The following is a 23,905-nucleotide window of genomic DNA, read 5'->3' on the forward strand; positions in this document are numbered from 1 at the left end:
CCCGCCAGGCTTCTCTGTCTGTGGAATTTTCTAGGCAAGAATGCTGGAGTGGGCTGCCATTTCCTTCTCCAGGGGATCTTCCTGACCCAGGGTTCAAACCCACATCTTCTGCGTCTCTTGCCTTGGCAGGCAGATTCTTTAACCACTGAACCACCAGGGAAGCCCCACAAGTTTCTTTAATTATTCATGAAGAGGTGAGCTCTTACCTAGGATCCCATTTCCATCAGAAACTGCATTTCATGTGCCCCTTTGTGAGCCTAATCCATAAGGCAAAGGGGGAAAGACTCTTTCTCACCCTTAAAATTAATTACAAATATTAGAGAACCTTGGTGTGGGTTTATTTTTTTTTTTTTTTTTTACTACTTATGAAGCACTTTCCTGCCCATCATAGAATTTGGAGAGGATTTTAATGGGAAGAAAGCACAGCCAAATCTTAACAGTGATAGTCTCTGGGTGGTGGGATTTAGGGCGATTTTAACCTTACTTGTGTTCCCCTAAACCTTCAAAATCTTCTGCAGTTTCAGAGCTGAATAGAAACAATGGTTACATAATATTGTGAATGCAATAAATGCACTAAATTGTAAAGTGTACAATTTTATGTGATGTGAATTTCACCTCATCCAAAAGATCTCCTGCAACACTACACACGTGATCTCACAGTCATTTAGGAAAATGAGGTTTGAGGCGAGAACCAGCAAGGACTTTTACGGCTCAAAGGCAGTTCAGCAGCAGTCACGCTCCCCCTCCCATGTCCAAGTCTTAATCCCAGGCGGCCAGCCTGCAGCGCGCTCCTCCGACCACCAGGGGGCTCTGCGGAGGCCTGGCGTCCCCACTCGCGGGAGGGCGCCTGCTCTTGCTCTTGCGCCTTCGGAGCACGTGTGCGCGCGGGGGGCGTGGCCCCCGTGGCCGCCTGAGTGGCCGGTATCTCCCACTCGGTTGTGTCCCGGCTACCTCCGGCCGGACTGACTTCATGTCTGACAGACTTCGTGTCTGACTGACCAGCCGCCCCGAGTCCTTGCGGGCTCTCCTCTCCTCGCCCCCCGGCCCCAGCCCTCTTCCGTCCGGGCGGGTAACCGGCTTCCATCTCCCACCGGCGGGTTCGCGTCCCCCGCCCGCCGTCCTCCGGGGGGCCCTGGGTGAGCCCCGGCCCCATGGCGCTGCAGGCGCTGCAGAGCTCGGGGGTGGCCTTCCGCAAGATCCTGTCTCACTTCCCCGAGGAGCTGAGCCTGGCTTTCGCCTACGGCTCGGGGGTGTACCGCCAGGCGGGGCCCAGCTCAGACCAGAAGGTGAGCCCGGGCCAGCCCCGCGCCGGGAACGTGCTTTCGAGGTCGCTTTGCCCTCGGTCCCTCCCGAGCCCTGGAGCTGCCGGGCCGCTCTGCGCATCCCCGTATCAACTCGCGAAGACCTGATAACAAACCCTGTGAAAGGGCTCTTAGCAGAGCGGCAGCGTGAGCTGCGCTTCCAGGACACGTAGGAGTCCGCTTGGGTCTAAGAGCGGGAGATGCAATTATGTGGAGGGAAGAGCTGGCGCCGGGACAAAACGGAAAAAAAAAAAAAAATCTTGCCAGGTCCTCTTTCAGTGTTCTCGAGTTTTCTGGAAAACTTAAAAAAAAAAAAAAAAAAAAAACACAACAAACTGATAATCTGGGTTCCAGTTATGGAGATTCAAATTTAATTGGTCTGGGATGATCCCAGGCTTTAGGGATTAAAAAAAAAAACTTCCCAGGTGATTCTGTCTCGCAGCCAAGCTGAGAGTTACGTCTCTGGCAATAGGAGAAAATACAAAGTGATTCCCTGACTTTGGGAAGCTGATGGATGGATGGCAGGCTTTGGGCATTTGCAGTGACTGTAACAAATAGCAAGGGCTTCCCTGGTAGCTCAGCTGGTAAAGAATCTGCCTGCAATGCAGGAGACCCCGGTTTGATTCCTGGGTCGGGAAGATCCCCCTGGAGAAGGGACAGGCTGCCCACTCCAGTATTCTTGGGCTTCCCCAGTGCTCAGACAGTAAAGAAATAGCTTGCGATGCCAGAGGCCTGGGTTCGATCTTTGGGTTGGGATCCCTTGGAGAAGGGAACAGGTACCCACTCCAGTATTCTGGCCTGGAGAGTTCCATGGACAGAGGAGCCGGACAGGCTACAGTCCATGGCAGGTCACAGAGAGTCTGACATGACTGAGCAACTTTTCATTTGCACTAACTAAATCTGAAACCTGTATGCAAGTCAAGAAGCAACAGTTGGAACCAAACGTGGAACAATGAACTGATTCAAAATTGGGAAAGGAGTACGTCTAGGACACTGTCACCCTGCTTATTTAACTTATATGCAGAGTACATCATGTGAAATGCCAGGCTGGATGAAGGACAAGCTGAAATCAAGATTGCTGGGAGAGATATCAATTACCTCACATATGCAGATGATGCCACCCTCATGGCAGAAAGGCAAAGAGGAACTAAAGAGCCTCTTGATGAAGGTGAAAGAGGAGGGTGAAAAGCTGGCTTAAAACTCAGCATTCAGAAAAGGAAGATCATGGCATTCAGTCCTATCACTTCATGGCAAATTGATGGAGAAACGATGAAAAGAGGGACAGTCTTTGTTTTTTTGGGTTCCAAAATCACTGCAGATGATGACTGCAGCCATGAAATTAAAAGACACTTGCTCCTTGGAAGAAAAGCTATGACCAACCTATACAGCATATTAAAAAGCAGAGATTACTTTGCCAACAAAGGTCTGTCTAGTCAAGGCTGTGGTTTCTCCAGTAGTCGTATGGATGTGAGAGTTGGACTATAAAGAAAGCTGAGTGCTGAAGAATTGATGCTTTTGAGCTGTGGTGTTGGAGAAGACTCTTGAGTCCCTTGGACTGCATGGAGATCAAACCAGTTAATCCTAAAGAAAATCAATCCTGAATATTCATTGGAAGGACTGATGCTGAAGCTGAAGCTCCAATACTTTGGCCATCTGATGTGAAGAACTGACTCATTGGAAAAGACCCTGATGCTGGGAAGGATTGAAGGCAGAAGAGAAGGGGACAACAGAGGATGAGATGGTTGGATGGCATCACCGACTCAGTGGACATGAGTTTGAGCAAACTCCAGGAGTTGGTGATGGACAGGGAAGACTGGCGTGCTGCAGTCCATGGGGTCACAAAGAGTTGGACATGACTGAGCGACTGAACTGATTGAACAGGGAGAGTTAGTGGGTGAGCAGTATATTTGCTCTGACCCAGAACATTTACCAAGTCTGTTTAGGGCAAGGCATTGTTATTCTTTAAAGTTGGCTGAGCATAACAGCAGTGAGGGTACAGTTTTCCTTGTGATTGCAGATTCTTTTTTCCCCTGCAAATGGGGGAAAACAAGTTTGCTTCCAAGATGGAGTGAAAATTTAAGACATTGAAGATGGCAGACAAATATTTTATGTTTAGTGAGGCTTTTGATTGACTTTGGCAAGGCTTTTGAGCTCTTGCTGAATTAAGGTAAAAGGAGCAGGAATCTAGATAGAGATGTTTTCTGTATGTGCAGCTCATGTTCTGGACTGGGTTTTTTGGGGTTTTTTTTAATAAAGGAAATGGTCACATGCTGCCTGCACTAGGGCCTCCTGGCTTTGGACACCTGGCTGTAATCTTTCAGTTAATCTTTGCCTGTTCACTTCCTGGTGAGGCCATCTATACCATGCCTTGAATTTGCTGTTTACCACCTATACCAGTATTTAAGTAACGTGCTCATTTGTATTTTATCATGCTCAGTTGCTCAATCTTTTCCAGCTCTTTGCAACCCCATGGACTGTAGCCCACCTGGCTCCTCTGTTTATGGAATTCTCCAGGCAGGAATATTGGAGTGGGTTGCTATTTCTTCCTCCAGGGGATCTTCTTGACCTAGGGATTGAACCCTCATCTTTCCGCATCTCCTGCATTGGCAGGCGGATTCTTTACCACTGAGCCACCTGGGAAGCCCCCTAATTTAAGTAGTACTTTTCTTTAAATTGACAACATATGGGAAATGATACATTTGGGGCACACAGTAAATTATAGACTATAATAGGTTATTTTTTTCCAATATACGTTAACATGAAAAGTTTTAAAAACGTGTCCACTCAAATTCTTAACTATAACCACTAGTTTGTAGGAAACTCAGAGCATCCTGATTCTATAGTCACCTCTTCATTTTCCTGTGAAGATTTTCCTTTGAGCATACCTGGAATTCCCTTCAAGAAAAGGTGTTCCCTTTTTCCTCACTCTCATTCCCTGCAAGTTCACAAATAGATTCCAGCACCTGAGTCTGTCCCAGATGAGTCCCTGCCTCGGTGCCCTGGTTACTGGCAGGCAGCCTCGTGTGTGATGGTGCGTCCTTTAGTCCGCCCTCCCTTTCTGCTGCAGGAACATTTCTTACCGTGGCAGCCAGCGTCTCTCTTTGGTCCCATCTCCCACCACTCTATACCTGCATCCCATCCCATCCCAGCCCTACTAACCTAGGCACAGCACCCAGAACATGCCCAGTCTCCTCAAGAGCATTTTCATCCAACAAGACTCCCCCGACCCACTTCCTCAGGCTTCTCCTAACACTTCACCAAATCTGCTTAACTCTTGTGCATTCTGGAAAACTCAGACTTACCAGAGTCTTGAAAAGTGTCATCTTATAGGAAAATTCCTCCTTCCTCTGTGACCCCATTCTGAGTGAAATTCGCCTAGCAAGTCCTTTCATTAATAATCTGTCTATTCTCCCCAGGTGACTTTGAACTCTTTACCTCTATCCCAGGACCTATCAGAGCTCCTCATAGACGATCAGGGAGAGGTTGGCTAATGGGTGAAGTTAAAATAAGATTTCCCTTTGCATAATGCTTTATAGAGCTTGTCCACATGGTGTTATCTGATCTGGAAGAAAAGTGGAACACATTTAACTAGATTTAGGTGGAAGACAGTGTAGCAAAGTGGTCTCGCCCAGAATCTGGAACCAGACGCTGTCTGTCGGAGCTTACTCTGTGCCGTGGTTTCCTTTCCTGTAGAGATGGGATAATAACGGTATCTAGCTTGTAGGATTGGTTTGAGAATGAAAAGAGTTACTGTATGTATGATACAGAAAGTATTTAAAAGAGGGCTGGAAGATTACTTCAGTCAGCATTACTGTTATGTGAGTTGACAAAAAAGAAGCTCAACTTGGTTCCAGAGATTTGCTTAAGTTTCTGACCCCGAGTCTGCTGTTAATCACAGAAGCATTGAGTCTTAGAGCTTTCGACTCTGTCTCGCCATCTTTCTAGGAATTAAAACTAAAAATCCTCTTTTATTCACCTCCCAGAATGCCATGTTGAACTTCGTGTTCACAATTGAGACCCTGTTGCGTGGCATTGAAAGAACCTAAGGAAAAATTGGAACCATTACTCTTTCCTTAAAGTATTGGGCTGCTAAAGAATCTGCCTGCAGTGCAGGAGACCCCAGTTCGATTCCTGGGTCAGAAAGATCCCCTGGAGAAGGGATAGGCTGCCCACTCCAGTATTCTTGGGCTTCCCTTGTGGCTCAGCTGGTAAAGAATCCGCCTGCAGTGTGGGAGACCTGGGTTCAGAAGATCCCCTGAAAAAAAAAAAAGATACCCTGGACAAGGGAAAGGCTACCCACTCCAGTATTCTGGCCTGGTGAATTCCATGGAATGTATAGTCCATGGTGTCACAAAGAGGCGGATATGACTGAGTGACTTTAAAAAAAAAAGAGTACTGAGACCCAGGATTATCACTGCTGTCCAGAATGACCACGGCACCAGTGACCATGTGTGACGGGAGGGTGAGTGACTTCGGGCCTCTGTCTTAACTTCGGTGGGTATTAATCTTTCTTCTTAGAATCCCAGCTAAATGTGTACATTCTTACAGTCAGGAACTGTTCACACTTTTGCCGGATGAACGTGATGAATGTGACTGTGTTTTATTTGTTGCCTTTGGCCAAGTGTTTTTTGGCTGGGAAAGATAGGGGGTGGCAGAGGATGAGATGGTTAGACCACATTACTGACTCAATGGACATGAGTTTGACTCCGGAGTCAAATTTCGGGAGCTAGTAAAGGACAGGGAAGCCTGATGTGCTCAGTCCATGGGGTCACAAAGAGTCAGACATGGCTTAGTGACTGAGCAGCAACAATAAATGTTTCTTGGTCTCGAGTTTTAGCATGCCTCAACAGCGCCCAGAGTGCCTGTCGGGCGCACAGATGGTGGATCCCACCCCCAGAGTTCCTGAATCAGTAGGTCTGGCATAGGGTTTGAGGATTTGCACTTTTTACACATTGAGAGGTGATTGTCCTGTAACACTGCTAGTTTTAGGTGTGTAGCGTAACGATTGATCTTACTGTGGGTTGATTACCACAGTAAGTCTAGTTAACATCCATCACCATACATAATTAAATTTCTTTTTCTGGTGATGAGAAATTTTAAGGTTTACTCTCTCAGCAGCAAGGATTTGCATTTCTTTTTTAAAAATTTATTTACTTTAATTGGAGGATAATTGATTTACACTAGTGTGTTGGATTCTGCCATTCATCAACATGAATTAGCCGGAGGTATACATATGTCCCTTCCATCTTGAACATACCTCCTACCCCATCCCACCCCTCTAAGCTGTCGCCGAGCATCAGGTGAGCTCCCTGTGTTGTATAGACCCGTTATTTGTCTCTTGTACACATGGTGGTGTATATTTCAGGGCTTCTCTCTCCGTTTGTCCCACCTTCTCCTGCCCCCTGGATTTGCATTTCTAACGAGCTTTCAAACAATGCGGATGCTGCCCGTCTGGAACACACCTTGAGAACCACTGGTTTGGTCAGTGGGAGGAACGGGCAGACCATTTTGGATCAGGGTGGAAGTTAATCTTGTCTGTACGGAGAGGCGCACACGCTCAGGGAGAAGTTGGAAGTGAAGAGGGGATCGTAGGCAGTTGGGAGCATGTGGTGCCCGGTGGGGGGAACCCCTCGGTACCCTCGGTTGGGTGGAATTTGATGACGGGCGTTGGAGGGCAGGTGAGCACCCCGGATCCCGGCGGAGGGCTGTCTGACTGCGGGGCCCTGCCCAGTGGTCATTCCAATGAGGGGCCCAGGCTCTAAGAGGACGGCCAGGAGCCCAGCGTGACCCCACTGCGAGAGGACCAGTGGAGCTGAGTCAGGGGCCTCCTGGAGTCGGCCGGGCGGAGGGTGTCGGCTGCACCGGGCTCCCGCCGGCTCAGGGCCGTCACCCTTCCGCGGGCAGACGCGTCACCTGAGGATCTTGTTGGCACGCAGGTTCTGATTCACTTGGTCTGGGACGCTGATGCTGCTGCTGCTGGGCGGTGGACCGCACTTTGAAAGGCAGGAGGCTGGAGTACCGACTTGAGAAGGATTTTTCCGGCCTATCTGAGCGAGGCAGGGATGAGTGCTGTGGGTGATGTCCGCATCGCCTTTGGGCCCGGCGTTTGCTTCTCTGGCTGCCGTCCATCCTGCCTCCTGGCTGTTAGGCGCCTGTAGCAAGAAGGGCTCTGCAGTGCGGTGGCCGGAGTGGGGGGAAGGCGGTCACTAGCCCAGCCCCGCACATCTGCCCCGGTCATGGAGCTCGGAGCTCTGTGCTTTCTCCAGGGTTAATGTTATGCTGAGCCGACCTCTAATTAGTAGTTTCAAACAGCATTGCAGGCTCCAGTGACCAAGTGTTTGGGCATAATTGTGTGCCAAAGGGCCTGTACTTTTTAATTGGAATTCTTTAGCTACTTTTTAGATATTTGCAGCCTGAGAAGACTGCTTGGATACTGTTCAGTGAAGTGAGTCTGAAGATATCTGTTGAAGCAAATGGGATTTTGTAACCTAGAACAACTGCATTCAGGGTTTTGTGCAAATTGTTACTGAAATGAGCTTGACCATCATTCCATGTGTTTAGGGCTGATAAAGAGGTTTTATGTTTGCATGTTGCATTGTAATTACAGAAGTGTTTCAGATAGTGAACCGTGAAAGAGAAATTCACCGTGTCAAGGATGTCAGTGAAAACTTTGAGGAAAATCTCTCATTCTCTGTGATGAAACAAACACTGGAAGCCCAGCCTGAAATTCAGGGACCTGGCTGAGCTCTGCTCCTCCGGGTGCCACCTCGGCACATCGCTTATTCTCTCTGAGCGTCAGCTTTCTTATTTCTCACGTGAGGAGAATGAACTGTACCACGGGTCTGTCAGGACCAGTGTTTTTATTGATATTTCCAGTCCATTGAGGACCAGGACCACAGCCTATAAGAGCCATCCTGCCTCTGACGTCACAAGTGCCAGAGTTAAAGCTGTGGTCAGCGCACCATGAGTGCCTCAGGCCACAGACAGTCTTGGGAACTAACCCTTTGCAGAAGATTCCGTGGAGCTGTGTGTGTTTACAAGCTGGTGGTTTTTTGAGCGGCTTTGGAAATCCAGCTTCTGCCCTGGTCGGAAATTTCGTTCTTTCTATTTGCACCTGCACAGGGGTCGGGATGGAATTTTGCTCTTTTTCACGCACATTTCTTTTCTTTTCCAGCTTATCAAATACGGAGTTATTAGCACCAGCGTTTTGATCGAAGATCTCCTCAACTGGAATAACCTATACATTGCTGGTCGACTCCAAAAACTGGTGAGTGAGTGTTCTGTTAGGGATGGTTCTCCTCTCCAGACCATGCTTCTGGGATGCTCCCTTCTTTGACTTTCTGCAGATGTTTGCGGTAATTCCACACTCAGCCAAGTGCTCCAAGGCTTAATTCAGGGCCATTAAGTCCTTATAATTATGAGGGAGGAGGCAATATGGAATTAAGTAGCTTACGTACCGTATGAAGCTTTGTATGTTATAAATATTCCATTAAAAAAATAAGGATAAAAGGTAAAAGGTAGAATTCAGGTTTTTCAGTTCACTTCGGTTGCTCAGCCATGTCTGACTCCTTGCGACCCCATGGACTGCAACACACCAGACTTCCCTGTCCATCACCAGCTCTTGGAACTTGCTCAGACTCATGTCCATCAACTTGGTAATGCCACCCGACCATCTCATCTTCTGTCTTCCCCTTCTCCTCCTACCTTCAGTCTTTCTTCAATCAGATTCTTAAGCCTGATTTATAAAATAGTTACGTTTTCTAATATTGTTATTCACAATTAATTAAAAAAAAAAAAGAAACTATACTTTGGGAGGTACATCACTCCGTCTTTCCTTGCTATCTAATGCAGTTTTAATTTGGAGTTTCTCATACTGTATGTGTCTTTTATGTGTCATCTGAATTTTGCCAGAAATTATCCTTGTTTGATAAATAAAAGGCAGTTTAAACCCTACTTTCTGGAACATGAGAGGAGTTTGGTTACAGCACTAAGTGGTTTAGAGACAGTGGCTACGTTTCAGATACATGAGTGTCCTCAGTAGGGAGTTCTAGACGCACTGCTTGTTTAGAAAATCAGTCAGAAGCAGCACGATGGTCTAAAATCGTGTCGGGAGTGCAGACTGGCACAATCGCACAAAGAGCAACGTGGCCGTTCGGGCTCCAAGCACGTGCCTTAGAGCAGCGGTGCTCACATACCGTCCCTGGAGCGGCATCAGCGTTACCTGGGAACCTGGCCGAAATGTACCCGGGCCTGCTGAGCCAGAATCTCTGGGGATGGGCCTAATACTGGGTGTTTTAACAAGCCCTGCAAGAGACTCCAATCTCACTGAAGGGGAGAAGCCCCGGCTCAGAGAAACATGTGCACTGTGCACCAAGGGACACACGGGGAAGCTGCCTTCAGCTGTGGGTTCGGACGCGGGGTCTCACTTCATCTTCCCAGCAGCCTCGGAAGCCCGGTTCAGCTATTAACCCCGTCACAGAGGTAGTAAGAGAGATAGGACTTGGGCTCATCCTGTTGACTGCAGTGCAGTCTTTACAACCAGTCAAACACACTGGAGCAGTTTGTATCTTGATGGGAGGGGAACGTCAAAGATGGTAGCTCCTACTAGCTAGTTTTCCTTTCTTTTTCCTTAGTCAGGTTCACATCAGTTCAAAATAGAGCATGGCCTGCTCAGGTTAGATAAGAACAGAGATGAGTTCTGAATAAAGAAGTAAAATGCCTTTGTCCACCGTAAAATTAAGTGAAGAACAATGAAATTAAAAAATAAAGTTCTCAATTTCTCAAAGGTCATTTATTCCATTTTGTACTAACTTTTTCAAAATTCATGTGGAGTTTCCTCACTTAAGAAAAATGTTTATTTTGTTTTCCTTCCTATGTCCTGAGTTGTCTGGTTTGGGCTTAAAACAGGAGACTCCAGAATTGCTTATTAGATTAGTAACTATTTCATGTCACCTGGCCTAATGCTGCAGCATCTTCAGGGCTGAGGGTGTAGGACAGCTCCAGCGCGTGTAGTAACACCCAGCTTGGGCCATGCTCCGCTTCAGGACGTCTTCCTCTGAACGTCCTGCTCTTCCAGGTGAAGATCGTGGCGATGAATGAGGATGTGGCTCTGCGCTCAGCCCTGGATCAAAACCTGAAGAGCGCTGTGACCGCGGCCTTCCTCATGCTCCCGGAAAGCTTTTCCGAGGAAGACCTGTTTACAGAGATCGCCGGCCTCTCCTACTCAGGTTAGTGGGCTTCCTGCTGCACTTCCTGCCGGACGGAGATGCGCTGCTGGGAGACCCGAGCAGGCCCGCCCCCCGCCCCTCACTGGCAACTGAGGTTCCGGTCCCGGCAGCTCCGTCAGGGTCTCTGCAGGGACCCTGCGACCTGCCTCCTTCCCCAGGGTCTCCTCCTTTTCCCATCTCTACACAGGGTAACCCTTCTGTTGTTATTGTTCATTTTTATTTGGAGACAGTTTCAGAGTACAGGTAAGTTTCAGTAATCATCCAGGAAGCTACCATATATGCCCTTTCCCCAGAAACATCTCGCCACACTTCTTTTATTGTTCTGTCTGTGTCAGTGATGTTCAGAAGGTGGCAGCAGAACCCCCTGGAGGGCCTGTCAGAACAGACAAGACCGCCGATTTGGGAGGTCTGGGGCGGGTCCCCACAGTCTGTGTTTCTCTCCTGTTCCTGGTGATGCTGGTGCTCCTCCAGGGAGCCCACTTTGAGAACCACTGCTCCCCCTCTGCATGTAAATACACCACATGATGTATGTTCTTCTGAACTGTTAGGGAGTAGGGCACACGTGTCACGTCCCGTTTAGGCCCATTACTTCAGTACGTGTTTCCTAAGAACAGGGCATCCTCTTGAAGAACCACAGTGCAGGTACCAAATAACAATGATACATCACTTCTATCAAACTGATAATTTTCATTTCTGATGTTGTCGGTTGTCCCAATAATGTCCTTTCTAATATTTTACCCTCAAGTACATGATCCCGTCAGGGATCACATAATGTATTTAGATGCCGTCTCTTTTATCTTTTAATTTGTAACATTTCCTCAGCCTTTCTTTGTCTCATATAACACTCACATGTTTGTAGTCTGCAGACCAGTGATGTTGGTGCCCTGATAAGCAGTGTTTTCTCCCATCTAAACAAACTAGGGGGGAGACATTTGAAGATCAGGCCAGTGTCCTGCTTCTTACCAAACTTTCCCTCTGAGGGTGAGTTTCCACTGGCGATTCTTGCTGGAATAGTCTTTACTGTGATGGGTGCAAAGTGGTCACTTGGCCACTCCACCTTTCCTCATATTAAGGAAGCCTTTCTCCCTCCTCCTCCATTCATCTATTGATTTATCTAAATACTAACTTCCTTTCCCCTTAAGACAGCTGTGCTCCTCAGAGGTATCGGGGAGGGGGAGGCCGAGAGGGCAGAGCCCGGCCCCTCACCGTAGCCTCAGCCCAAGAGTCCCCCAGAGATCTGTTTAACTTGTTAAGGATTTGTGTATAACTCCATTTTCAGAAAAGTAGTCTGTCTTTTAAACCATAGTTTGAAATCCACTATCTTAAATATCCCTCTTTCCCAGCATTTAAGTATGAGTCAGAGAACTCTATGCTCAAATAGTGCAGAAGCAGCTGACTCATCCTCTGAATCCCTGCACAGATGAGATTGCATGGAGACGCTGTGCTCACAGAGACACGAAGGGTCTCGCTCTTCAGTCTTGTTCCCAAAATGTGTGTGCTGTGACCACAGCTGTCACGGCAGCATGGGTGAGAAGGCAGGCGAAATCGCCTTGGTCTTGGTTGCTTCCAGCATCTCACGGCAGCCTCCCTGCCTGTCAGCAAAGGCCAAGGGGCCAGCATGGTGGGGCTGCATCCAGGAGGAACGTGTGGGGAGGGGGCCTCTGTCTGGGTACCTCCCCCAGCCCGCTCCCCTGTGAGGAAAGGTGGACCTGAACCTTTGGTTGACTTTGTGGGAGAAGATGCAGAGCCGTCCTCTGCTCTGACCGCGGCGTCAGCGTCCGCTTAGTGTCAGGCGGACGCCAGGTTGCTGTTGCTGTTCAGTTGCTCAGTCGTGTCCGACTCTCTGTGGCCCCATGGACTGCAGCACGCCAGGCTCCTCTGTCCTTCACCATCTCCCGGAGTTTGCTCAAACTCATGTCCATTGAGTCGGTGATGCCATCCAACCATCTCATCCTCTGTTGCCCCCTTCTCCTCCTGCCTTCAGTCTTTCCCAGCATCAGGGTCTTTTCCAATGAGTCAGCTCTTTGCATCAGGTGGCCAAAGTATTGGAGCTTCAGCTTCAGCATCAGTCCTTCCAGTGAATATTCAGGGTTGATTTCTTTAGGATGGACTGGTTTGATCTCCTTGCAGTCCAAGGACTCTCAAGAGTCTTCTCCAGCACCACAGTTCAAAAGCATCAGTTCTTCGGTGCTCAGCCTTCTTTATGGTCCAACTCTCACATCCATACATGACTATTGGAAAAACCATAGCTTTGACTAGATGGACCTTTGTTGGCAAAGTGATATCTCTGCTTTTTAATACACTGTCTAGGTTTGTCATAGCTTTCTTCCAAGGAGCAAGCGTCTTTTAATTTCATGACTGTAGGAGTTCTCTATAAATTCCAAACATTGACTGAAGACATTTATTTACAGACTTTAAGTAAGCTTTCAAGCTGCTCTCAATCTTGAGCTGATTTTTGTTCCGCCTCCTGAAAGGACCATGTCGTATGCTCCTGGTTTCTCCTGTTGTTCAGTAAACACTTGCTGACTCATAGCAGTATCATCCTCTGTTCCACTTCTTCTAGAATGTTCCTTAGGAGCTGCTGTATAGCGATGCTGTTCCATAATCAGTAGGTCAGTGAGTAGGTAGGTGGGTAGATGCGTGGGTAGGTGGATGGAGCATGTATTCCTTTATCCCGTCCCAGAATCCTCACAGTGCAGCCCTGTCCGTTCAGCAAACATGTGTGCCCTGTGTCTCCCTATGCCACACACCGCACTGGCCCGGGCGCCCGCTCACAAGCGAGATAGAAATGAAACTCCTCGTGGAGGTCGTGTTCTTTCAGGGAGAGACAGACAGTACAGCAGCAGTGGGCGGTTTCAGACAGCGGTGAGTGCCGTGAGGGGATTAAATGCTTCAGGTTGAGGGTGGGCTGTTTCTCGGGGGGTGGTTCAGGAAGGCCCTCCGAGGCAGGGAACGGTGTCTACGAGCCGGCCCGGGGCTGCTGGGGAAGAAATGACCGACGGTGGGTTGCTCCCCGGAGCCTGGTCTCACAGCTTGCTGTGTCTGACCCCAGCCCCTCGGCCTCTGGTCAGTCCCATACCTTATCTCGCCTCGTCCTGTTTTCTTGCAGTTAATATTTGTCATTGCTTAATCAGCCTAGGGTCTGCGACTTTGGCCAGGTAGCCTACATTACTCATTTCAAAGAGGTTGGCTTCTTTTTCCTGCAACACTTAGGACACGATGCTTTACAAATTCTCCCCAGTTCAGTTCAGTTCAGTCGCTCAGTTATGTCTGACTTTTTGCGACCCCATGGGCTGCAGCATGCCAGGCTTCCTTGTCCATCACGCCAGGCTTCCTTATCCATCACCAGCTCGTGGAGCTTACTCAAACTCATGTCCATTGAGTCCATGATGCCATGCAACCATCTCATCCTCTGTCTTCACCTTCTCCTCCTGCCTTCAATCTTTCCCAGCATTAGGGTCTTTTCCAAAGAGTCAGTTCTTCGCATCAGGTGGCCAAAGTATTGGAATTTCAGCTTCAGCATCAGTCCTTCCAATGAATGTTCAGGACTGATTTCCTTTAGGTTTGACTGCTTTGATTTTCCTCCAAATCCTCCCCAGAGGGGGCTGATTCCCACTCTGTGTGGTCCCTATCTTGTGAATAAGACCTTTTCCAAAGTTTTCTGCAAGTCAGTTGTTTAGATTAGGAATATATTTTCCCATTGAAACAGCATAATATATGATGGTTGTTGGTAAGCCAGGACACAGTGTAATTAATGGTTAACTAGCCCGTGATATGATGGAACTAGACTGGGATGGTGCAGATGGGAAGGATCTAGACCCTGCAGGCAGGTGTCTTCTGTAGATGTGAGATTTGCCCCAGGTGATGTGTTGAAAGACAAGCTTTTCTACCTGCCTTTCGTAGGCTTCTGAGAACCCAGTATACCTGAGTTGATCAGATTCTAATCCCTTCAGGAAACCACCCAAACCTCCTAAGCCCTCAGAATATTCCAGACTTCAACTTACCCACCAACCTCATTTTTATTTACAACTTGGATATCTATTATACACCTGTTTTCAGTTGAGAGAGTTGATATGTCTTCCCTAACCTGCGAAGTCCCGCTTCTCCCTGGCGGAGTCTGGGGGACGTGGAGAAAACAGTGGTCTCCGTGTTTTTGGACAAGTTCCTGCCAGTAATTGCTCGTGGAGGCAAGATCCGTCAGTATTACTAGCAATAATAATAATAATAATCCCTGTATTCTGTGTAGTATTTGAGGATCACTTTAACTGCCCCAGGGTCAGTATTTATGGCATTATTGTTATAAGTGATGGTGAGAAAGGAGTGGGTGGAAGATGGGAGGGAGCCTACAGAATTGGGGAGGAGAGAGCCTTCTAATCCTTCAGTTATTCTTAGAACTCAGCATTTAAGTAAACAGGAAAGGAAACCGAATGAACTTTAAAGGGCCACCTTTCACATTCTTGTGAAAGTACAAACTATAAAATGACTAGTTTTAGGTAATGATCCCTGGTTTAACATTTATCAAGTGAATCAGCATCCCATACCTTATAATGAATTAAGGATGCAATGTCTGCTCTGAGGAGCTTCACATTCATAAACATATGCAGTCACAGTGAGTCAGTTGCAGACTTAAAAGCAGCCCGTGTGGAAAAGGCAGGCGTGTGTAAGTGCATGTCCCGTTCGGGGAGGGAGGAGCAGACAGCTGTGATGGAGGTCCATGCTGGTGGCAGGAGAAAGTCGCATTCTTTGTCGTATGTCAGGAATGACTCTCGGTACTTTTGATCTAATAACTCGTTTCATCCTCACACACAACCCTCTGATAGGATGCTATATTATCGCACCATTTAACAGATGAGAACACCAAGGCCCAGATCTGTCTCGGGTCAGTTGTCTGGTAGATTAGTAGGTGGTGGAGCTGGAATCTTAGCCCACACTCTTTTTTAACTTTGCATTTTGTGTCGGCACACGGCTGATGAACATGCTGCAGGAGTTTCAGGTGCGCCGCAGAGCAGCTCAGCCATATGCAGGTATCCGTCCTCCCCCAGCTCCCCACACATCCAGGCTGTCCTGTAACGTTGAGCGGAGTTCCATGTTAGCCCTCCTTCTTAACCACTGAAATTCACCGCCTCTCTGGTGTTTCGGAGAAGAGGTTAGACCTGGATTGGGCAGGGTGTTGAAGACAAAGTGAGCAGATGGGAATTTGACAGCTAAGAGCCACAGAAGTTTTCAGGCGTTGCAGGTTGGTGCAGGATTTGTGGTTGTGGAAAGATAGTTTTGCCAGCAGTGTGCAGGAGGGAGAAAGACTGAGAATGAGAATGTTTTTTCTCTTAGCACATAGTCACGAGGGTTTCCTCTGCTGGACGCCCATCTAAGCTCTGGGGATGAGGCGGGCACGGTCGCGGCCCTCGTGGGGCTCTCTCTGCGGTTGGAAAGTCAGACAGCAGACAGTGGCAGCACAGAACGGGGTGGTGGCGCAGGTGTCACTTTAGTGCAACCAGAGACGGCCTCCCCCGAGGTGGGAACTGAGCACCAGCGTCTGAGCACCCGTGAAGAGAACTCCGGGAGAGCTGACCAGGCAGAGAGGGCCCTGCAGGGAGGACGCTTGGGACCCGGCCTGTGTTGGGTCGCCTCCAGAACCCCCCGTGGCGCGGGGCAGGCCCCTCCGCGTGCGTGTGGGTGGATGGACAGAGCGCAGCCAGTCTGGACCACGATGAGGGCTCAGGCAGGGCCTCGGGACCGTGGACAGCCTCACGTGGAAACAGCTGGTTGTTCCGTTTAGTCGCTGAGTCGTGTCCAGCTCTTCTGCGATCCCGTGGACTGCGGCCCACCAGGCTCCTCTGTCCATGGGATTTCCCAGGCAAGAATACTGGAGTGGGTTGCCATTTCCTTCTCCAGGATCTTCCCAACCCAGAGATTGAACCCACATCTCCTGCATTGGCAGGTGGATTCTTCACCACTGAGCCACCCAGGAAGCCCATTCTATTTAGTACTTTGCTTTTTTAATCATCACATTACTTCATGGAAGGCAGTGTTAGTACAGAGTTTATAAGCTGGGGCTCTGCATTCAGACTCCTGGGTTGACCTCTTAGCTCTAACCTTAATTAGCGTTCTGTCTTCGGGCAAGTTTCTTATCTCCTTGTGACTCAGTTTCTTTCTCTAAAGGAGGTTTTTATACGGATGAAATTAAATCATACATGTAGATTGAATCTTATGTGCCTGGCACATCATAAATGGTCAGTAAATGTTGTCCTGCATTATTCCAGACCCATTTGCTCATGTTAACAGGGGGCTTCCTTGGTGGCTCAGACGGTAAAGAATCTGCCTGCAGTGTGGGAAACCTGGGTTTGATCCTGGGGTCGGGAAGATCCCCTGGAGGAGGAAATGGCAATCTACTCTAGTATTCTTGCCTGGAGAATCCCATGGACAGAGGAGCCTGGCAGGCTACAGTCCTTGGGGTCACAAAGAGTTGGACATGACTGATTAACACATACACACACAACACGGCCGCTTGCTGTAGACAGAAAGGCAAGGCTGCGGTCAGACCTGAGTTTGAACACTAGCCTCCTGGAAGTGCTGGAACCTTTCTGAGCCTGTTTCCTCCTTTGTAAAGTGGAAATAAGTATTTCCTAAGAAGATTTTCCATGAGATAATATGTATAAAAGCCCCCAGTATCACAGCTCACTGATGGTTGGTGCTCAGAGAATGACTCCTGTCATCATTTATCACTGTTACCGTGTATCGTTCTGGCTGCACAGGTTTTCCTCAGGCTGAGGCATCCTGATCCGCCCAGGGATCCAGTGATTGGTGGGCACTCAGGCTGCCTTGTCTGCCGTTGTTTTACTAATGACGTGACTATGGTTCACTTCCGCCAAATCTGTTTGGTAGGGAAGAGGGCAAGGGGGGACACTGGCTTCCTTGGACACGTTCGCCAAACTGGGATTGTGTCGTCTGATATACTAACCACTACACTGGTGCCTGTTGGCAAATGATGCCTGTCAGAGTTAGCAGAGGACTTAATTCAGGCCGAGTCACTTGGCCCTTCACAGTCCTCGAGGAACGAAAAACACCTTCCACCGCTGACGAGTGCAAGAGAGAGAATGGGTTTCTTTCGGTGCCAAACTGTCTGATCGCAGGCTCAGCTCCTTCTAGGAACAAGACAAAGCAGTGAGGAAGTGCCAGCTGAGTGATTCTTAGAGGAAAAAAAATCAGGAATGAGTGCCAGGCTCTCCAGCGCGAGTGAGCATCCCCATTTCTGGATCCTGGTAAGAGCCAGTACAGAGACGTTTCCTCTGCGGTGAGAGCTCCTGCGATTTCTCCCGTGACAGCCACACCTCTGTGCCCGCGCCAGCAGTGTCCCTGGGTGACGTGGGTGTTGGCATTGACTCTCGCAGTCATTTGGAAACAGATTTCTGCAGGCTTGGCCCGCTTGAGCTCTTGCTGAAGCCTCGCTTGGAACGCTTCTTTACTCGGTCACTAGCTGATTTTTGAGCATGCCGCACTCCTGAAAGGGTTTCAGTCACCAACCATATCTAACGTCTCCAGGTTACTTACCGTGTGTCTGGCAGTGTTCTAAGTGCTTTACGTGTATTAACTCATTTAATCCTGGAAACTCATGGACTCGCTGTCCTGCTGCTCCATATTGTAACGTGTGAAGGTCCCGAAGCCCAGAGCAGGAGGGAGCTCGTCCTGGGCCCTGTGGCTTCTGGTCCGGAGTGAGGATGAACGCGGGCGCTCTGGTCCAGGATGCTTGCTCCTCGCCTCCCCGTCCTGCAGACCATCTGTGTGGTGCGTGCCCTTCCTGGCTCACGCCGGGGACTATGGGAGGGACTGTAGGGCCCCGTGGGTCTCCTCCCCATTCCTGGCCATCTTCCTCTGCTTGTGTTTCCTCCTTTGCACTCTCCACCTTCTGAGGGACTGTGTATCTGTTGGGTTTATCATCTCTGGTCTCTGTCCCACCGCTAGGATGCGGAAGGCAGGCATGTTTTCTTGCTTTGTTCCCTCCTTCAGTGATTACAGTGGTACCTGACACATACCAGGTGCTCAGTAAATACTTAGGGGATGGATGGATGGATGGATGGATGGATGGATGGATGGATGATGGTGGTATTGGTTCCTTCCTGAATCAGTATCGTAAACCTGATGCTTCCTACACCTCTCTATTTTGTGTTCTCTAAAGTGTGTGAGAGAATAATTTATATATGATTCAAATGTATATCACCAGTGCATCAGCTATTTGTTCTTACCTCATTCTCTTCCATGTGTGAGTTAGTGCAGTGATGGTATATTTTCTGCAACCATGGAGATATTTTTGAGGATGTATTTTGAATGGTGTGTTAGGCTGCCTCCTAGAAATACTGCCTTAGTCATCTTTGTTGAAATAATAATTATTTTTTCCACATGCAAAAGAATGAAGTTGTACCCCTAACACACCCTACACAAAATTAACTCAAAATAGATCATGGTTGGGGCTTCCCAGCTGTCATCAGTGGTAAAGAATCTGCCTGCCAGTGCAGGAGATGCAAGAGACACGGGTTTGATCCTGAGTTGGTAAGGTCCCCTGGAGAAGGAAATGGCACCTCACTCCAGCCTTCTTGCCTGGAGAATCCCATGGGCAGAGGAGCCTGGCAGGCTACAGTCTGTGGGGCTGCAAAGAGTCAGACACAACTGAGTGACTGAGCACACACACAGATCATGGATGTAAGAGCTAAAACCGTAAGACTTTTAGAAGAGTCAGTTTGAGTTATGCAGTGTGTTCTTAAATACAAAGCAAAAGTACAAGCAACAAAAGAAGAAACAGATAGATGGGACCATATAAAAATTAAACTTCTGTGATGCAAACAAAACTGTCAAGAAAGTGAAAAGGCATCCAAAGAAATGGAAAGAAATACTTGCAAATCATGTATCTGATAAGTAACTAGTATCTGAAATATATAAAGAATTTTTAGAACACTGTAAAAAGACAAATAGCTCAATACAGAAATGGGCAAAGGATTTGCACAGACTTTTTTTCAAAGAAGGTGTACAAAGAGCAGATAAACACAAGAAATGCTCAGCACTGTTTGTCACTAGACTCCAATTCACTCTCAAAACCTATAATCAAAATACAGACGAGAACAGGTGTTGAGGAGGCTGTGGAGAAACCGACCTGCATATGTTGCTGAAGGAATGTAAATAATACAGTCACTTTGGAAAAAACAGTTTGGCAGTTCCTCAGAATATTAAAGCAACTATGTGACCCAACAATTCTACTCCTAGTATCTACCCAAGAGAAATGAAAATATATATTCACACAAAAATTCATACACAACTGTTCATAACAGTGTTATTGATTAAAAAAAAAAAAAAAAACGGCCCAAAAGTAAAAACAACCCAAATGCCTGGTAACTGGGAGATAGATAAATGTGGTACATCCATTCAGTGGAATATTACTTAGCCACAAACAGGAATAAGTATTGATAGTTGCTCCAACATGATGAACTCTGAAAACATGCTAATCATAAGAGACCCTGTATTGTGCAGTTCCACTCATATAAAGTGTCCAGAACAGGAAAATCTGTAGAGAGAGAAAGTGGATTAGTCTCTGTGTTGGGCTGAGGGTGGAAGCAGGGAGGGCGAGTGACTGCTGGTGGTACAGGGTTTCTTTTAGGGAGGCTGAAATGGTCTAAAGTTAGATGGTTGCATAACCCTGTAAATATGCTAAAAAACATAGTTATGTGCTTTACATAAGAATTATATGGTATGTGAATTATATCTCAAAAAAACACAAAACACCCAGTTTAAAATGAATATTACATTGCACATGTCAACTTCCAGTTTGAGCTGCTGTTCCTGACCACTTCCACAACAGGAGTCCCGGGCAGTAACCTGCTCTGAAATGCCCTGTTTTCATGTCACTTGCTGCTTGAGGCAGAGTCTGTATCTTTGTATGCCCTGAGTCCCACACAGCTCCTGGCACTTAGAAGCCACCCAGGTATTTATTGAACTGAGATGACAGGAGTATGGCAGTTAGTCTAAGAGGGAAAGTTAGCCCGCCGGTGTCATAGAGACCCAGGGCTTCCTGCACCCTCTGCCCTGCCCCTCCCATACACGCATCATGACAGCAGTGGTGTCTCCCTCACTGTGGACGGAGCATCCTCTAATACCTTCATCACGGGAACCTGAAGGCAGTCTTGGGAGGTTAGCGTGACTGTTACAGCCCTTTTGCAGAGATGGAAACTGATTGAGAAGGTTAAGTAACTCACCCCCCGGCCACCCAGGGAGATGGCCAGACCGGGGAGCCAGGGCCTTTCCACTCACACCCCTATGTTCGTAATAAGGTCCCTGACCGCGGGGAATGTGCTGGAATCATAGAGCAGGCCAGCTCCAGGCGGAGCCTCTGAGTTTGTTTTATTCCAGGTCAAGGAGACAGTACCCTTTGTCTAGCCATTGCATTAGACAGGCTGTTCTCTGGCTTGGGCAGTTAAGAGTTAAACTCCCATGAAATATGAGTCAGCAATCGGTTTTTCTCAATCTCTGGGTTTTGTGTTGCCAGTGCATCTGCGGAAATAAGAAAAATTGATTCTTAGGATCAGATGCTGGTTCATGCTGTGTCCGCAATTTTATTCACTTTGTTCTGAAGCAGCGGGTGATAAGCCCATTTGCTTGCTGTTCCCAGGGGTTGAGCTGGTTCTGCTGCACAGCAGTTGGAGAAATCCAGTTCAGCAGACATTTATGGATCTGCCTTCGTGTGCCAGGCAGCAGGAGGAGAGCCGGGGTCACAGGGACGAACACGCCTTGGTCCCTGTCTGCAGAAATTCCTTAATGTTTCCCAGCTCCTTCCATCGTGGCCGGCAGTTGTTGTTTGGGGAGGGTTTGGATTGTTTGCCTTTAAATTTTGATAAAATATACTCCCTCTCTCAGAAAGTTACTGTCTAAAATGTAAGAGCTTTTGTTTGTTAAACGGACAGGAGGTGAGGAGGTGGCATAAACATTTAGAACTCGACAGTGGTGCAGACTGATCCTTTAATTCTGAGCCAGCTGTGTGAGACTCAGAGTTTGATGACATTTCATCCCTTCAAGAAGAAATAGAAAACATTTGTAGGCTCTGAATGAAAGCATGAGTGTATATGAACGTCAACCCGGCTGCCTCTCCATTCACATTTACTGGGACAGCATGTCTGTGCATCCATGAACTTCAGAACGCTAGAGGTAGTGAGCCGGCGTTACAGCAGTGAGGGAGAGGGGGAGATTACCGGGGAGGATTACAGAGTGACGTGAAGTTAGCACCTGAAATGCCACTGCCCTGACCTGAGAGGTGGCCGGGCCTTGGGCAGGTTGTCGCTCCTTGTCCTCGTCCGTGAGACTGAGGATAATCAGCACCTTCCTCGTGAGGCTTGGCAGCCTTCAACGAGACAGCAGATGCGGAGCACATGCCTTTAAAGAGCCCGCAGTAAATGTGTCTCTTATTAGAGCAAACAAAGCCATTTAAAAAGTCTTTTGTCTTGTTTTTGTTTTTTTTTTTTACAAAGTTGTTTCCTTCTGGTACTTTTGTGTCCTGGCTTCTCAGCTGCACATTATTCCGTGGTCATTTTCCATCTCAGTGTGTGGTTCCTGTAACTCTTAGTGGGTGAGCCCTGATCCATGGTCGGTGTGGGTGTGCCCCTGGTCTGTGGTTGGTGTGGGTGCTCCGTGGTCAGTGTGGGCGCACCCCGGTTTGTGGTTGGTGTGGGTGTTCCATGGTCGGTGTGGGCACGCCCTGGTTCGTGGTTGGTGTGGGTGGTCCGTGGTTGGTGTGGGTGGTTTGTGGTTGGTGTGGGTGGTCTGTGGTTGGTGTGGGTGCTCCGTGGTCGGTGTGGGCACGCCCTGGTTCGTGGTTGGTGTGGGTGGTCCGTGGTTGGTGTGGGTGGTCCGTGGTTGGTGTGGGTGGTCTGTGGTCGGTGTGGGTGCTCCGTGGTTCATGGTTGGTGTGGGTGGTCTGTGGTCGGTGTCGGTGCTCCGTGGTCGGTGTGGGCACGCCCTGGTTCATGGTTGGTGTGGGTGGTTCGTGGTTGGTGTGGGTGCTTCGTGGTCGGTGTGGGTGCTCCGTGGTCGGTGTGGGCACGCCCTGGTTCATGGTTGGTGTGGGTGGTCTGTGGTTGGTGTGGGTGCACTGCTTCCCTGCTAAGGGACATTTGGTTGCTGCCAGGATTTCGGTGTTGTAAATTGTGCTTCAGTGAACAGTTGTGTGTGTGTGGAGGGTGTTCACTGGCTTCCTGGGAGACCTCAGGCTGGTTCCGTTGTCCCCGTGTCCCGGTCCCCTTCCTGCCACGTGGGGAGGGGCAGTGCCCACCTGAGGGGACGGCCGTGTGGACAGACGAGGTAGGACGGTGACCCAGATCCTCAGTGAGCTCACCTGGCCTCGGTTTGGGTTTCGGGCTTGGGGCTCACTCGCCAGAGATGAGGCTTCGTCAGTCACAGCTTCCAGAAGGACTGGAGCAGTGCACAGAGTCAAGAGCGTTACGTGAGAGAACCAGTTTCTCTACCCTCTCACTAGCAGTCATCCTCGTGTATAATTGTGTAAACAAACAGTGAGAAAACGCTGTCGTTTGTGTTTGAGCAGCTTGTTAGGACAGGACTCACTCGAGCGCACTGCCCTAACCAGTCCCCACCTCATCTCACAGAGGTCAGGTTCCAGAGGCTGCCTGTGAATCTTTTCCAAAGCTTGTAGTCCGCAGATGCTTTCTACTAAATTGCAGTGCGTGTTGTTCCTTTGAAGCTTAAAAATGCAGTGTATTTTATTCCTCACTGAGGTACATACTTACTGTTGGGTATCTGTTAATTTTTCCAACAATTATGGCCTATTGTGGGAGCTGCCCTGTGGGCCCAGCGGCATGCCCCTTCGCTCACCAGAACTCCCTGCTCCAGAGGTGTCCCCTGTATGGGCGACGTGGGCCCTTCTGTTGGGGTGGCGCTGGCTTCTGGGCATGCGCATAGGCGGGGCTGGCTTTGGGCATGCGCATAAGCGGGACTGGCTTCTGGGCATGTGCAGCTTCCTGTGCGGGGCGGGGGGGCGGCTGCTGGCTTCCCGGGGCTTGTCCGTGGGTGACTGGTTGCAGGGCCTGCGGCGGTTCCGGACCACTGGATAGCAGGCTGGTGCTGACGGGCTGGACGGAGGACGCCAAGATGGCCCTGGCCAGCAGCAGAGTAGTCGTGGGTGGAGTGAGCTTCTCAGGAGGGCGGCCATCAGCGCCTCTGTCCCCAGGAGGAGGCCTTGCTGCCTCTAGCTTCTCTAGATCGGCAGTTCACCACTTGCAACTTTTTAAAGTTATATCAGCTTTAAAGTTTATCCTAGATGTAAACTTTGCCTTATCAAATATAATAAGGTTATTTATAGTCACAGAGCACCTCAAAAGCCCTCATACA

The 23,905-nt window shown here is 48.7% G+C and overlaps 1 protein-coding gene across 5 annotated transcripts in view; it reads left to right on the top strand.

The window, feature by feature from the left end:
- Window positions 1-913: 913 nt before the first annotated feature.
- The window catches only part of TAMM41 (TAM41 mitochondrial translocator assembly and maintenance homolog), a 42,021-nt gene continuing 19,029 nt past the window's right edge, over window positions 914-23,905 (top strand). The window contains exons 1-3 of one of the 5 annotated variants that reach the window (XM_070463364.1): window positions 914-1,286; window positions 8,476-8,568; window positions 10,378-10,528. In XM_070463364.1, coding sequence (XP_070319465.1) covers window positions 1,152-1,286; window positions 8,476-8,568; window positions 10,378-10,528 — 379 coding nt within the window. In that variant the 5' untranslated portion in view covers window positions 914-1,151. Of the gene's footprint in view, window positions 1,287-5,702; window positions 5,764-8,475; window positions 8,569-10,377; window positions 10,529-23,905 lie in introns of those variants that run through there. The other 4 variants (XM_070463360.1, XM_070463361.1, XM_070463359.1 and 1 more) reach the window with 4 other exon arrangements.

This window comes from Odocoileus virginianus, unplaced genomic scaffold, assembly GCF_023699985.2.
Source record: "Odocoileus virginianus isolate 20LAN1187 ecotype Illinois unplaced genomic scaffold, Ovbor_1.2 Unplaced_Contig_2, whole genome shotgun sequence".
NCBI classification, from domain to species: Eukaryota; Metazoa; Chordata; class Mammalia; order Artiodactyla; family Cervidae; genus Odocoileus; species Odocoileus virginianus.